Genomic DNA, 16747 nt, shown 5'->3' with positions numbered 1-16747 from the left:
TCTGTTCTGCTGCTTACAGTGCGCTATTTCTGTCACCCAACCTACGTGCACAACGAACACACGGAACACTTCAGAGGAACTTTTATTTATCTGAGCCATCTAACGTGGCAACGGTGCATTTCGAGATTCATGGTCACAGGAGGTTTTTTCCTCCATTTCCAATCAGTAATCCGTCCCTGCAGTTCATTCAAATGGTTCAAAGGGCTCTGAGCACTATAGGACTTAACTTCTGAGGTCATCAGTCCCCTAGAACTTAGAACTACTTAAACCTGACTAACCTAAGGACACCACACACATCCATGCCCGAGACAGGATTCGAAGCTGTGAGCATAGCGGTCGCGCGGTTCCAGACTGTAGCGCCTAGAACCGCTCGGCCACGCGGCCCGCTGCAGTTTATTGTTTTTATTAATGTTCTCCTTGTATAAAACAAGATCTAAATTAGAGGGATACATAAGAAGAACCTAATATTAGGTACAAAATTACAAAAGATATCGATAGACAACGGCCGTACATGGAGAAGTAACTGCTAGAGAGAACTGTACAGCGCCAGCCGGTGAGGGCCGAGCGGTTCTAGACGCATCAGTCTGGAACCGCGCGACCGCTACTGTCGCAGGTTCGAATCCTGCTTCGGGCATGGATGTGTGTGATGTCCTTAGGTTAGTTAGGTTTAAGTAATTCTAAGTTCTAGGGGACTGATGAGTTCGGATGTTAAGTCCCATAGTGCTCAGAGCCATTTGAACCACATTTTTAACTGTACAGCGATTTCTTTAATACAGGAGACTCCGGCTACAGCTTACAGCACGATATCGAGTATTAATCGAGAGGATTATGTGCAAAAAGACGTGCTTATTAGCAAATAGAACTTCAAAAATAAGTAGAATAATTTTATATTAAAAGAGTAAGAGCTTAATAATACAGCTATTGTCAAATAAATATATTAAGAGCTTTAAAAAGGAAACATCTCTTTGGAAATCAGCCCGCTGTTGTATCTTTGGAACGGTCCACCATCTCCATAGAAACCAACAATATAGCAATTATTTTTCCAGCATGGGCGTAGAGGGCAAATTACACAAAATAAATGTGGTATTGTTTCCCGTTCTTAAATCTCTCGGCGTATTTATTTTACATTAGCTGTATTAACAAGCTGTTTACCGAGCGAGGTGGTGCAGTGGTTAGCACACTAGACTCGCATTCCGGAGGACGACGTGTGAAAACTGCGTCCGGCCATCTTGATTTAGGTTTTCCGTGATTTTCCTAAATCGCTTTAGGCAAAGGTCGGGACGGTCCTTCGGAACGGGCCCGTCAACTTCCTCCCATATCCTTCTTTAATCGCCGGCCGGAATGGCTGAGCGGTTCTAGGCACTGCAGTGTGGAACCGCGCGACCGTTACGGTCGCAGGTTCGAATCCTGCCTCGGGCATGGATGTGTGTGATGTCCTTAGGTTAATTAGGTTTAAGTAGTTCTAAGTTCTAGGGGACTGAAGACCACAGCAGTTAATTCCCATAGTGCTCAGAGCCATTTGAACCATTTCGAACCTTCTTTAATCCGATGGGACCGATGACAAGTTGAAACTTCCTGGCAGATTAAAACTGTGTGCCGGACCGAGTCTCGAACTAGGGACCTTTGCCTTTCGCGGGCAAGTGCTCTACCATCTGAGCGTCCCAAGCACTTGCCCGCAAAAGGCAAAGGTCCCGAGGTCGAATCTCGGTCTGGCACAGAGTTTTAATCTGCCAGGAAGTTTCATATCAGCGCACACTCCGCTGCACAGTGAAAATCTCATTCTGGAACCAACAAGCTGTTTGTCTTTTATTATAAAATTTTTCTACGTAACTTTTACGCTCTATTTACTCACCGTACATCTTTTTGTACGTAGTGCTCTCGACTTAGGAAGCCGCTCGGTCTTGCGCCCTCCCCCCCCCCCCCCCCCCCCCTTCCCCGTCGGAGGTTCGAGTCCTCCCTCAAGCATAGGTGTGTGTGTTGTCCGTAGCGTGAGTTAGTTTAAGTTAGATTAAGAAGTGTGTAGGCTGAGGGACCGATGACCTCAGCAGTTTGGTCCCATACGACCTTAACACAAATTTCCAAAAAATGGTTCAAATGGCTCTGAGCACTATGGGACTTAACATCTGAGGTCATCACTCCCCTAGAACTTAGAACAACTTAAACCTAACTAACCTAAGGACATCACACACATCCATGCCCGAGGCAGGATTCGAACCGTAGCGGTCACGCGGTGCCAGACTGAAGCGCCTAAACAGCACGGCCACACCAGCCGGCTACAAATTAACAAATTTTCGATTAATGTCTGATCGGCTAACGCTGACATCACGCTGTAAGATGTATTCCTCCTCTAATTTATACCCTGTATTATATTTCAGTTGAAGATCTGAAGATGAACATACGGTAGTCGAAACCGGTCACCTTCTAATAAATGTGCCTTGCAACCTAGACTTTTTCATAATTAATTTGAAATTAATTCGTATTGTTACTGTACGTGCATTTCGTGCTATGCTGTGCTGTAGGGGCGAGCTAGTGGTGGTTTACGGTGTGCCGGCAGGTGTTCGTGGGCGGCACGGAGGTGAACAAGCGGGCGCGCGCGCGCACGCAGGGCGTGCGCTCCGCGACGTCCTCCTTCCGCGGCTGCGTGCGCAACATGTGGGCCGAGCAGCGGCGCGTCGGCTTCCCCGAGGCGCGCGTCACGCACGGCGTGCTGCCCGACTGCGTGTGGACGTTCGCGTGCGCCGCGCGCCAGCCCTGCGTGCCCTCGGCACGATGCCACCAGCACGGCGTCGACTCGTTCCGCTGCTCCGACTGCGGCCAGCCCATGTGCGTCAAGCCCGACTACGCCGAGAGCTACAAGGTGCGTGCCGCCACTGCCCTCTGCCTGCCACCGGCTGCACTAGGCCGACGAGGTCGACGAACGACAAAGACTGGATTCGGCTGAAAGTTGGTCACCAATGCTCTGGCGTTCGGCTTCTCATCCAAACGAAGGGCTTGCGGCCAAGGGATTCGGCCTTGCAGAAAAGCAATTGACTCATAACTTGCCGGTGTTTCTGCCGTTTTCTTATTATTATGAAGTAGCGTTTTAATTACGATTTCACCTGACCAGATTATGAGAGGAGAAGAGGATTCAACAGTAGTCGCACCTGTAAGATTTATTTTACTGCAAAAAGCATATCATTAGAAAAAGGAGAAGAAGAAGAAGAAGAAGAAACGACGTCCGTGGACGACCTCTTTTTTAAGAAACCAGGCAGTAGTGTGGTGGGACCTTAAAGCTGAATTGGAATATGGGTCATTTAATAATTTTTTGCTAATGAAAGCTACAGATTTATTATGAAATATTGTAGGCCCTAAAATTTCCGAATATAACACCTCTTCAAGGAGAGCTGCACCTGCCGCGGAAAATTAACACTCACTCTCAGTTTCGTCTGTTACTCCTTGTCGTACACGGCGAAGAGATGTCAGTAAGGACTCCATTTTCATTTTCACATCGTGCATCTCACTTTCTAATTGCTGTTGTTTCCCCCCAGGAGTCTAATATTTCCAGTTTGCTTTGAAAATCGCAGTTTGTAGAGGCCCATAAGTATTCCCATTCACGATAAAACTGCCAGCTTTAGGAGGAGGTTTACTATCTTGGATAAAAAAATGGATTTTTCTAAATTGCATTTTTGGTTCCATAAAAGTGTTTTGAATCCACCCCTGAAACGGTTTTTCCGAATACGGAACGGAAATGTTTGTTATTTTCGGTCGAACCAAAAAATTCACCTGCCCAAAATCGGCCTTTTTCACGCACCAGTTTTTTTCTTTCGGAGGACGAGTGATTGTACCGGTGCTTGGGAGGAAACACACAAAATTCAAATGAAAGTTTGAGCTAGTGTGTTTGGAAGTTAGCCCGCAAGCATTTGAATTCTGGTGCGAAGACGAAATTGCGACTTTCCTGGCAGTGAGCAGCTTCAACGAAGGGTATTCAGCAATTCTGAAGACCATGACAATGATGGACGTCACCCTGGGACACTATTCGATACAGTTCGCCAAGCATTCGGATGACCACCGGATTCAAGCGGCCGAAAACCCTTGTTACCGGCCGTACGAGCGGCTCTGGAGCAGCGCAGGATGGCCCAGATCGAGCAGAACGCCCTCTATGATGAAGAGGAAGGACTATATTATGGACCCGGAATAACAGATTGAACATAAATTGCATAATATTGCAATTACATGTAGTCAAAACTTCTAACGCGTTTTTCTCGAAATGACTTTTTGTTATCGCGCGGTATGATAACTTCAAATCTACAGAACCGATTGGCATGATTCTTTCTTTCCGACGAAGCTAACTAAATTTTCAATGATTTGTGCCACTTTCATTCCGATCCATCAACTATAAATATTTTTACGTGGCCGACGAAGTCGAAAAATCGATGAAAAAAATTCTATTTTTCTTCAAATGGCCGCCGTTTTGTTTTCTATGGTCCAAATAACACCGGTCCTCATCAGTTCACCGCAGTAACAAAACGCCGCATGTGCCCAGTACTCGGATCTAAAGAATCTTATATACATCGCTAACGTCAACTTTATTTCGATTTCAGACCAGCAGGCTGAACCGTGACATACCGCGCGTGGAAGTCTACATGAAATTTTGTTCCGTTCCGACGACACTTCCGCTTTTGCTCTTCGATATTCTCGGTCGAAAAAATTCCAGTTTGTAGAGGAAATATCAATAAACATTTTGACCAAATTTGACATTCATATCTATGACACATCCCGAGAAAAAAATTCTCAGAGAACATGCTTTCTTCGGGCGTCCCCTTAATGCTCTCTGCATATTCCACTATCTACCGCAGTGTTTTAGACACAATAAATACACGCACTTAGCAAGAGCAATAATTGTCGAAAGGGAAAACAGCGACTATTGAAGTTAAGCTTTTCAGGCCAACCACAAGTCGCACTCAATACATTTTATTGACTGGCTTCTCTCTTAAATTGAACAGCCAGCTACTGTACTTTCAGTTGTAAATTCCAGTGTTCCTAATGGTAAATTAAAGAGCGAAACCTGTCAATAAAACATACTAAGTGTGACTTGTCGCTGTCCTGAAAAACTTACACACCAGTTCTAGAGACACAGAAAATCGGTACTGAATCAACGAACGTTCGACCAAGCGTCGACACTAGGAGAAGGGTCGCAAGGCCAACCAACCGCCAACGCTTTCATGTCACCGCCGTCAGATGTTACCGAAAATCTCGCCAACCGCTTCGTTGGCTCCAGTTTGCCGTCCGTACACATTAAGCAAATCTCGGCCCGTGAAGCGGTTGGCTGTCGTTCGTTGGCCTAGTTTGTACTCGACTTGGAAGAGTAGTAGTGTGCCATTGATCTTGCCTCTTTGAATACACCGGTCCTCACCGTAGTTAAGAAACGTCGCATGTGGCCAGTACTCGGATGGGTAACCGACTGGGTAGGCCTCGTGCTGTTTGCTGCTTTTTCCGTTGCTTTTACGGCAAGGAGGTGGAGCGTCGGTTGCGTTAAGTCCCCTATCGCCAATATTGGTGGCAATGCTCTGGGTTAAATTCTAATCCTCTCCGCAAGGTTCCATGAAGTGATGGAATATGACATGGTTGACAGTGATCCGTCAGTTTGATGAGGACGTTAAGCTCGACGGCGCCGTTGATGGTATTCCAGAGGAGTAGGCTATTTGCTGGCACCAGCTTTTACACTTTCTTTCACTTTTCTCATCATCCTCCAACACGAACACGGTACCACACTATTCAAACCCTCTACAGTCACCAACACTTACCAAGAAGACTTAAACACACAACTGTCTCACTTTCCGACGGGAAGGTGCCATTGTGGGCGAATGACACGGAACCTTGCTGGACCTGCCCTTACGTGTCTCCCAGCCAACGATGCCATGCGACTTTACTTACCCTGGAAAAGTGTAGCTGCGAATATGAAACCTGTCGATTGCGTTAGCCCTGCATATTAAACACTCATTGCCACTCATTATTCCGAACGATAGATCACCTTGTAGCTAGCTCCATTACGGAAAAATGAATTTTGACGGTTATATAAAATGTAACAGTCAGCCAACCGGATGTACACAGCTTTTACAAAAAACACATTAACCAGGTTTCGACAGCTCTAAGACTATCTTCATCAGAATGGTAAAATCTCTCTAAGAAGATATATGTATATAAGGTACAGGTAATATACACCAAATAGTTACATATATGAAAATTCTCAAATAAAAACCAGAAAACTTTACTTATATGATCTCACATGGCAACTTTTAAATTTTCAGCAACAATGAAATGGTTTTGTTGCATGAGTGAAGAATATAGGTCATAATAAGAAAAACACAGACAGTAATCACAGAATAATGCAATCATAGTTACAGGCGGCGGACAGGTTAACTTCCTGTAGCCGGCTAAGACCAGCACATACACAGCGCAAGAGTCATCTGACTAAACGGCATGTAAGCCGACACTGCCATGAGGTGGCCACGAAGAATAGTAGTGCCATCTAGCAACAAAACCGCAAACATATAAACATCTATGTTAAGATAAAAACTACATAGCTGTAGGTATACATTACTAACAGATAGTAGGCAATACGAAAGTTTGCAAGAATAGTAAATCAGCCTTTTTACAGGCAGTTTTAAATAAAGCAGAAGACTGACAATTACAGTTGAATAAGGGAAACCGACATTCCGAAGCTACTCTGAGGAATATTCCAAAACTCGGGCAGTTCTAAGTAACGGCTGTAAACGTTGAAAAAAGTTTTTACTATGCAACTGCAATTGTTCGTTAAGAATGAAACCGTATTTAAACGACAGGTGCTTGAAAACCTCTAGCCCTTCAAGGATATCGAGTTGAAGACCTGATTTCTTCGAATGTAGGATACTGACATCTTGCACTTCCTTGGGTTTATGGCCTGTGAGTAACAAGTGGTCGGCAAAGGATGAATTATGAATATTAGTACCCTTTTTTCGTAAAAGATGTTCTCTATTGTTTCCCGGGTGTTCACAGAGAAATGGTCTGTGACTCCGTTCGTCGTCATTCAGGTTCGTGTGAAGGCTCTATAAGAGTCTGCGATTCCTAAACATTTTGTCATACAGGGGTTGAATAAAAATATCGAAAGACCGCGAGAAATGAATGCTTGAACATAAATGCAGACGCTAGGTGAACATGCCGGTTGTGCTGTTATATTCGACGACGAACGGTACCTGCAAATGTCAGTCAGGTTCAGAAGAGTGTTCAGTTTAGTTGCGAGTACACTATGTCGGAAGTAAGTCGACTTGACCAGGAATAAATTGTTGGCGCGCGTATGATAGGTGCTTCAGTAAGCAAGAGAACTGAAATGTTTAGTGTTTTAAAAGGCACCACATCGAAGATCTATACGACATACAGAAAAAGTGGAAAACGATCAACAGCTGGAGGAACTACGCGTAGTGCAACAGTGACAGTCACTGAACAGTGCCGCGACGAAAAGTATGAGGACGGAATCTGCCAATCTCACTGTAGAACTGAATGTCATACTGGCGAACCCAGTTAGCAAACAAACAACACGAACGGAGATACATAAGGAAGGAATTACAGGGACGGCTAGAATTCCAAACCACTAAGCAGTGACGCAAATTGCTGTGACGGGAAAACGTGGTGCCGAAGCCGCAAAACCTAGACTATGGAGCTGACGGACGGGCCTTGTTTCACACCATTTCCAACTTCAGGAAGAGCTTCCGTCCCAAAAGTGAAACGCGCTGGGAGTTCAGTTATGATTTGGGTAGCCATATCAGGTATTTCATGGCCCCCACGGTTATTCCGCAAGGTCACGTCAAGGATTATGCGACCCTTTTTGTTGATGCGGTGCATCCCGTGGTACAGTGTCCGTTCCCCAATGGTGATGCTGTGTTGCAAGAGGACAGAGGCTTTGTTCACAAAGCTCGCGTCGCCCAACACTGGTTTGTGAGCAAGAGGATGAATTGTAGCGTCTCTCCTGCCTTTCACATCTCAATGTTATTGAGCCTTTGCAGCCCACTTCGGCGAGGAGGGTGAGTGGTCGTTATCCACCCAATCACCGTTACGTGAATTTACCACTATATTGCGGGAAGAATAGCATAATATTCCACTGGAACCCTTGAAAAACATGCAGAACCGGTATTCACTCAGACGGTGTGCGTGAAAGCTGATTTCAATGTCACCCGTTTTCATACACCGTATTATTCATGGTAATGTGTTGTGTCTTTGATGTTTCCATATTTTCATCCACGCCTGTATGTTGGTACACTGCCAGCACATACTTACACCAACTCAGCATGGATTGTTGCAGTGTTCCCTCTTCTTCAAGCGCCGAAAACAAATTACAGCATTCCGTTCCGCTTTATCGGTGGACCTGTAGTAGCTCCTGTAGTGACGCGTTATGTTAGACTAGGAAAACAAACAAAACATTGGTTACGTGTCTTCATTTCTTCTATTTTTATGCCATTGGTACAGGAACATAGACAAATTAAAAACGAAAATGTTCGCAATAGCATGATCATTGTTGTGAAACATTAATACTGTGTATTTCAGATATTTTTTGTAGGTGGCAATTAAAATTTTATGAGCATCTCTTTTATTCCTCTCCTGTAGCAAACGCGCTGAACAGAGGTTATCTGGACAACTAAAGCTATAGAGTCTGAATCTAACACCTTCTACTTCCAGGACCTGAATTTTAACCTTGTTTTTATCCACTATGAATACGAAGACATGATCGTGTTAAAATGTACACTGTTCACCTATTCACGATGTAAAAGTAGTAATTGTTTACTTGTTTCGGAAGTACATGAGTATTACCTAAACAGAGGCATCTGATTGGCATGAAAACCGCTCACGAAAAACTACTAAAAATTTTTTCGGTTGTCGAACAAAGATGAAACACAGCCATATAAAAGTCCGTAAACCTTGTGTCTTTCGTCGTCAGTTGCCTTGCAACTAAGTCTTCTTAAATCGTAGTCTATCATTAACTGTACATAGCAGAAAAAAGCAGCTTACGACCACGTTGGTGGTGGCACAACCAGACCAATTCTAGAGCGCGGCCTCCTCTGGAACAGGAAAAACACCTCAGGATGCAGACATATACGCAGCACGGCTGAGCACCTCATGTGTTACTCAACAAAGACTATCGTAGGTCCGGCCGTAGCGTGAACTAGTTTCATCATGCGAGTAAGTACAGCCACGCTCCAGTTCAAAGTAGTGATTGTTGTTACCTAGCAATCCTAGGAAAGGAAATATTGGATTTTTATAAAGAATGAGACGAAGTGGAAGTTCTCTGAGGAAGTGACCAGCGACCTAAGTAAAACCATCCAGAGCAATTCATTGGAAAAACTGTGGGAGGTAATAAAGAATGAAATAATAAAGGCAGGATGGGATACGCTGAAACAAGAGGCCAAGAAATCCTAGATAACTCAGCAACAAAGAAAATGAAGGTAAATAAGGTGAAGTAGGCTGTTTAGAAATGAAATTAACTGGTAGTATAAACAGGTAAAATCAGTACGAATGAGAGACACTAGAGAGAAAAAGAAAAATACAGGAAAATTAAATGTAACATTATTTAAATAACATGTACAAGTACAAATTTAGATCGAGAACCTCCATTAATAGCAGAAGAAAGAGCAGATGGCAAGAATACATTGAAGACCCTTAGGAATGGGAGAAACGATCTAGAAATGTGATACAGGAGGAGGACAAAGCTCATATCGAAGATATAGATGGTATAATAATGAGGTCGTACTATGAGGAACGCTGAGTGGTCTGAATTCGAATCAGCTGGAATCGGTGAGCACAGAATTCTATTCGATGTGTGAATGTTTTTGAGAGTATCAGATATTTGTAGGACGGATGCCTTAAGCAACTGATTACCACAAAATTATCATGATCACGTTACGAAATGAGGTACGTGCAAATGAATATAAAAATTATCGAACGACTGATTAGACAGCTCAGGCTCGTAAAGTACGACAATCACGTTTACCCCATGGGGATAACGATGGAGGCAACACTCGCCAAGAAAACTGACAATTATCTTAGTAGATACCTCGACGTATGAAAGTCACTTAATCACTTAATAAAGCCAAGTCATCCGATCCAGACGATAGACCAATTAGTGTCCTTTCGGACCATGCTTGCTTAACAATCATATATAACTCTTCGCTTGATGAAAGATCACCACATAATGAGCAAGATAAGAAACTGAAGTAATCCTACTGATTATAGATCCACTTCGCTGTCGTCGGTTTTTGAATTCTGGAATATATACTGTGTTCGAAAATTATCAGTTACCTCGAAAAATACTAATGAAACACACAATGAGGTGTTGAAAGTCATCCGATAGCGGTATGCACTTACATAGGTGGCGGTGTTATCGTGTACACAAAGCATAAAATGGCAATGATTGACAGGCCTGCCATTTGTACACAGGTAATTGATCTGAAAACGTTTTTGACGTGAATACGGCCGCACGACGGGAATCAAACGCGGAAAAGTAGTTGAAGCTAGATGAATGGGACATCCCATTTAGGAACATGTAAGTAAATTCAGTATTGCGAGATCCACCGTGTCAAGAGTGTTCAGAGAATACCACATTTCAGGCATCACATGTCACTACGGGCAACGCAATAGCCAACGGCCTTCATTTCACGACCTAGAGCAGCGGCGTTTGCTTAGAGTTGTCAGTGCTAACAGACGAGCAACACTGCGTGAAATAACCGCAGAAATCAATGTGGGAAGCTCGACGAACGTTGAAATTTGACGTTATGGGCTACGAGAGGAGACGATTGACGCGAGTGACTTTGCTAACAACACAACATCGTTGCAGCTCCTCTCCTGGGCACGAAATCATATCGATTGGACCCTAGACGAGTGAAAGACCGTCGCCTGCTCAGATAAATCCAGGTCTCAGACGGTACGAGCTTATGATAGTGTTCGAGTGTGGACCAGATCCCACGAATCCAGGTGTGCAAGTTGTCAACAACGCACTGTGCAAGCTGGTGGTAGCTATGTTTACAGGGATGTTTTCGTCACCCGAATCGCCCAACTTGTATCCCATCTGACATTTACGGGACACAATCGAGAGATCAGTTCGTGCACAAAATCCAACTCAAACAACACTTTCGAAACTACGGACGGCTATAGAGACTGCATGGCTCACTATTTCTGCACGGGCTGCCACCGAGTTGTTGAGTCCATGCTACGTCGAGTTGCCGCACTAAGACGGAAAAAAAGTGGTCTGACTCGGTATCAGGAGGTATCTCATTACTTTTGTTATAGCTGTGTAGTTATCACAGTGTAGAAAATCGTTCTTCTGCAACACAACTACCTGTTTATTCTCAGGAAATAATGATTGATATCAGGAGGAGGATCTCAGGTTGATTTCATGTTTCTAGATTTCCATACGGTTTTTAACACCGTTCCTCACAAGAAGTTTATAACTAAATTAGGTGCTTATGGACTATCACCTCAGTTGCGCGACTGGATTCGTGATTGTCTGTCAGTTCGCAGTAATTGACGGAAAGTCATCGAGAAAAATACACATGATGTTCGGCGTTCCTGAAGAAACTATTACACGCCCTCTATTGTTGCTAATCAACGTAAAATTTTTAGGAAACAATCTGAGCAGCATTCTTACATTGTTTGTAGACCATACTGTCGTTTACCGTATAGTAAAGTCATGACAAGATCCAAACCAATTACGAAATGATTTAGACAAAGATTGCTGTATGGTGCGAAAAGTGGCAATGGAGCCTAAGAAGTGAAAAGTATGAGGTGACCCACATAAGTACTAAAAGCAATCCGCTACATTTAAGTTACATGATAAATCACACAAATTTACACTGAAGAGCCGAAGAAACTGGTACCCCTGCCTAATATCGTGTAGGGAACCCGCGAGCACGTAGAAGTGCCGCAGCACGACGTGGCATGGACCTGACTGAAGTAGTGCTGGAGGGAATCCTGCAGGGCTGTCCGTAAATCCGCAAGAGTGTGAGGGAGTGGAGATCTCCTCTAAACGGTGCGTTGCAAGGCGTCCCACATATGCTCAATAATGTTCATGTGTGGGGAGTTTGGTAGCCAGCGGAAGTGTTTAAACTCAGAAGAGTTTTCCTGGAGCCCCTCTATAGCAATTCTGGAGGTGTGGGGTGTCCCATTGCCCTGCAGGAATTGCCCAAGTCCGTTGAGATGCACAATGGACATGAGTGGATGCAGGTGATGAGACAGGATGCTTAAGTGCCCATCACCTGTCAGAGTCCTATCTAGACGTATCAGAGATCCAACATCACTCCAACTGCACACGCCCCACACACTTACAGAGCCCTCATCAGCTTTAACAGTCCCCTGCTACCATGCAGGGTCTATAGATTCATAAGGTTGTCTCCATACCCGTACACGTCCTTCCGCTTGATACAATTTGAAACGAGACTCGTCCGACCAGGCAATATGTTTCCAGTCATCAACAGCCCACTGTCGGTGATGACGGGCCGAGGTGAGGCGTAAAGCTTTGTGTCGTGCAGTCAGCAAGGGTACACAAATGGGCCTTCGGCTCCGAAACGCCTTATCTTTGATGTTTCGTTGAATGGTTCGCACGATGACATTTGTTGATGGCCCAGCATTGAAATCTGGAGCAGTTTGCGGACGTGTTGCACTTCTGTTACGTTGATCGATTCTCTTCAGTAGTTGTTGGTCCCGTTCTTGCAGGATCCTCTCCCGGCCACAGAGATGTTGAAGATTAGATGTTTTACCGGATTCCTGATACGGTACACTCATGAAATAGTTGTGCGGGAAAATCCCCACTTCATTGCTAACTCTGACATGCTGTGTCCCAGCACAAGTGCGCCGACTATAACACCACGTTCAAACTCACTTAAATCTTGCTAACCTGCCATTTTAGCAGCAGTAACCGATCTAACATCTGGACCCGACACTTGTTGTCTTATATGCGTTACCGACCGCAGCGCCGTATTCCGCCTATTAACATAACTCTGTTTTTGAATACGCATGCCTATACCAGTTTCTTTGGCACTTCAGTGTAAAAGCTGTCAACTGAACTAATTACCTAGGGATTACACCTTAAATTGCCGTAATCACTTTGGAAAATCTGTGCAGAAGGCGAGCCAAAACTGTGGTTATTCGCAGAAGATGCGGCAGATATACTAGTGTGGTTGTTAACAATGCGTATGTTCGTCGTCTTCTGGAGTATTGCTGCACGGTATGGAAGGTAGGGAGGAAAGAAGATTAGGGTTTAGCCTCCCGTCAACAACGGGGTCGTTAAGAGACGGAGTACGAGCTCGGATTCTTTCAAGGATGCGGATCGACATCGACCAAGCTCTTTCAAAGGTATCGTCCTGCGGTTTACCTGCTTCGATATAGGGAATCCGTGGAAAACCTAAATCAGGACAGTCGGACGCGAGTTTGAGCCGTAGTCCTCCTGAATGCGTTATGGGAGCCTTACCAGATACGGCTGACGGAGGATACCGAAAAACTTCAAATAAGGACGGCTCGTTTTGTATTGTCTCGAAAAATAAGAGTGTCATGTATATGATACAAGAGTTAGGGTGATAATCTCAACAACAAAAAATGCGTTTTCATTGGCCGAATTTTAATCGGAAACTTTCTCTTCCATTGCAAAAATATTTTGTTGATTCCCACTTACACAGATTGAAATAACCATCGTAATGAAATGAGGAAAACCAGAGGTCGAACAAAACGATCTCGGTGTACGTTTTCCCCACGTGCTGTTCTGGAGTGGAAATTTGATAAATAGTCTAAAAGCTGTTTGATGAGCCCTCTGCCAAACACTTTTGGGTAAACTGCAGAGCAGTCAAATAGATGTAAGCAGAATGTGACACCCGCGCACAGGAACATACATTCGATTTCGCCAGACCTCAAAATGCTCGACGTTATTATTTAACCCTTTGGTAGACGAAATTATTTAACCCTTAGGCATGTCAATCAGTCAGAATTACAAGCAGAGTGTAAGAACTCTCTTTGACCATTTCCTGCTCCTTCTTACAGCGCTTGTGTAAGATGCTGCTTTCTGGCAGGACATAAAGAACTTTTTCTGCAGTTGGTGTTGGAAACATCGGCCGTTCTGCGGAAATTACTCACGCTATCATGTAGGCTCTGGCCACAGCCCATTTAGGAGGAATATGTACAGTCCGATCCATTTTCTTGAGGTCACTGTATCTCCACCTTTGTACAGATGGTTGCGGGACCCCGACTGTTCAGTGTAGAATGTCGAGTTGCCGAGTGAAAACACCGTTGAGCCGTCTAAATTTCCAATGTTATTTTATTTGAGCAACCGGTTTCGGCGCTACATTATCGAAGGCGTCGCTGTGTCAAAAATTTATGCCTACTGGTCATTGAATGTTGACCCGTATTTTGACTGGAGCAGAAATGGGAATCTTCCCATTCGTCAGTCAGGGGGCTTGAAGACAGCATAATGTAGCGGCGAAACTGCTTGCTCAAATAAAATAACAGTTGGAACCTTAGACGACTGAAAGGTGTTTTGATTCAACAATCCATTTTCTTCAGGCTCAACGAAAACCGCCTTTACCCTGTAGCTGGAACCTGGTTGAGTCGACTAGAACAGCTAGCAGGCAAGCATAAATGGGCTGTGAAGCAATGATGTGTACCTAGAGGACGTGTTCAGCAATGTTAGATTGAAACAAGTTGTCCACACTTCTTGCAAGGGAAGATTCAAGTTTCTAAATAGTAAAACCGAATACAAATTATTTAAAATCGGAGATGTGTCTGTTCTGCTTCCCAACAAGATTATTTACCTATGACACTCAGTATGTGTGTGCACTTGATTTTTGAAGGCTGGCGAAACAAAAGACTACACAAGCCACCGAAGAAACAGTATCTAGTATCTTATAAGAAATAATTGTGAGCGGTACATTCACTACAGCCATAAATGTGGTATTATGCGGGGAAAAGCAAAACATTTGCTTGAAACAATGTGCAGTGCGTCCGGTAAAAATATAATAATATAAAATGTAATAATTCGAGGTAATTGGGAATTTTATTGCTGGCTTGCTTCTACAAGTATAAAACTAGTAACTACACTCCGCCCGTACAGGCCACGAAAGCCAAATGGTTCCGACCGGCCACCGTGTCGTCCTCAGCCCGTAGGCGTCACTGAATGCGGATACGGCGGGGCATGTGGTCAGCACACCGCTGTCACGGCCGTTATGTCTCGAATGGTCACCCATCCAAGTGATAGACCAGCCCGACAGCGCTTAACTTCGGTGACCTGACGGGAACCGGTGTTACTACTACGCCAAGGCCATTGGCAGTCTACAAGTATGCTAACTCAAAATGTTTTGTGTGTTTGCAGTTGGTACCGCGTGCGCATGCACCTAACTACTTTGTTCACATAAACGCTCGTCAGTAGTCATGTCGCCTCCACAGCACAGTGTTTTCTGTGTACTTTCTCTCGCGGAACTAAAGTCTGTTACACTGGCACAACGACGTTTTCGGCCTGAGTATGGACTGTGGCCAACTGACGATATTCCCAATTATGTAAGAAGAGAAACGGAACCAACAGCCTGGGCAAACAACGCGTTTGCTTTCGATATCGGGCCACGAAGCTAAGCAGGCTCTGTCGGAGGCTACTGCTGAATTAATACGTACGTCCTTCCGGCGGAGCCATCGTAAATCAATCCGACAAGCAAGTCGACAGTTACAGTTGTTTCGTTCGACAGTACACACTATGTCATCCATAAAAAGCTCCGCCTAATGCTGTACTAACTGCAGCTTCGTCACAAAATCAAGGATGAGGGCAGACCGCGATTGAAGGCATTCGCGGAGACAGTTCTGGCCAAAACGGATGAAAAAGAGGCGTTCCTCAATTAGGTCCGTTTCTAAGTCGACTCTATATTCCACACTCCTAGCCCGGTAAACATGGCAGAATTGCCGCAACTGAGGAACTGTATTTCCCCTCCCCCCCACCTCCACGTAGTGACGCAGTGTGAACATGACTCTCCGATAGTGAATGTATGGTGTAGTTTGTTCAAGGACAGCGTTATAGACCCATTCTTCTTCGCGGATCCTACAGTTCACGCATCAACGTACGTAGACATGTGGAGCTGCAAGCTATGCCACACCTTCCTCATGACGTGATCTTTTAACCAGATGGTAGACCCTGCCATTTTGTGGACATCGCGTGGGATTTCTTGCATCATGAGTTCCCAGATTGCCGGACTGGGTGAGGTAGTCCATAGACTTCTTTGTCCATTAGAAGCATAGACATTACATCACTTTACTACACTGAAGAGCCAAAGAAACTGATACACCTGCCTAATATCGTGAAGTGCCGCAACAGGGTGTGGCATGGACTCAACTAATGTCTGAGATAGTGCTCATGGGAACCGACATCATGAATCCTGCAGTGCTGTCCGTAAATCCGTAAGAATACGAGGGGGTGGAGATCTCTTCTGAGCAGCACGTTGCAAGGCGTCCCAGATATCCTCACTAATGTTCATGTCTGGGGAAGTGTTTAAACTCAGAATAATGTTCCTGGAGCCACTCTGTAGTAACTCTGGACGTGTGGGGTGTCGCATTGTCCTGTCGGAATGCACAATGGACATGAATGGATGCAGGTGATCAGAGAGGATGCTTACGTACGTGTCACCTGTCAGAGTCGTATCTGGACGCATAAGGCGTCCCATATCACTCCAGCAGCACATGCTCCACACCATTACAGAGCCTCCACGAGCTGGAGTAATCC

General features: G+C 44.7%; 1 protein-coding gene across 1 annotated transcript in view; it reads left to right on the top strand.

The window, feature by feature from the left end:
- Positions 1–16747, top strand: part of LOC126188743 (chondroitin sulfate proteoglycan 4) — a 589355-nt gene that overhangs the window by 76904 nt on the left and 495704 nt on the right. Inside the window, exon 5 of the mRNA XM_049930352.1 lies at positions 2555–2857. Coding sequence (XP_049786309.1) covers positions 2555–2857 — 303 coding nt within the window. The remainder of the gene's footprint in view (positions 1–2554; positions 2858–16747) is intronic.

The sequence above is a fragment of the Schistocerca cancellata genome, chromosome 5 (assembly GCF_023864275.1).
Source record: "Schistocerca cancellata isolate TAMUIC-IGC-003103 chromosome 5, iqSchCanc2.1, whole genome shotgun sequence".
Classification (NCBI taxonomy): Eukaryota; Metazoa; Arthropoda; class Insecta; order Orthoptera; family Acrididae; genus Schistocerca; species Schistocerca cancellata.
The sequence above is the reverse complement of the archived record's forward strand: the minus strand, read 5'-3'. Positions and strand labels throughout refer to the sequence as shown.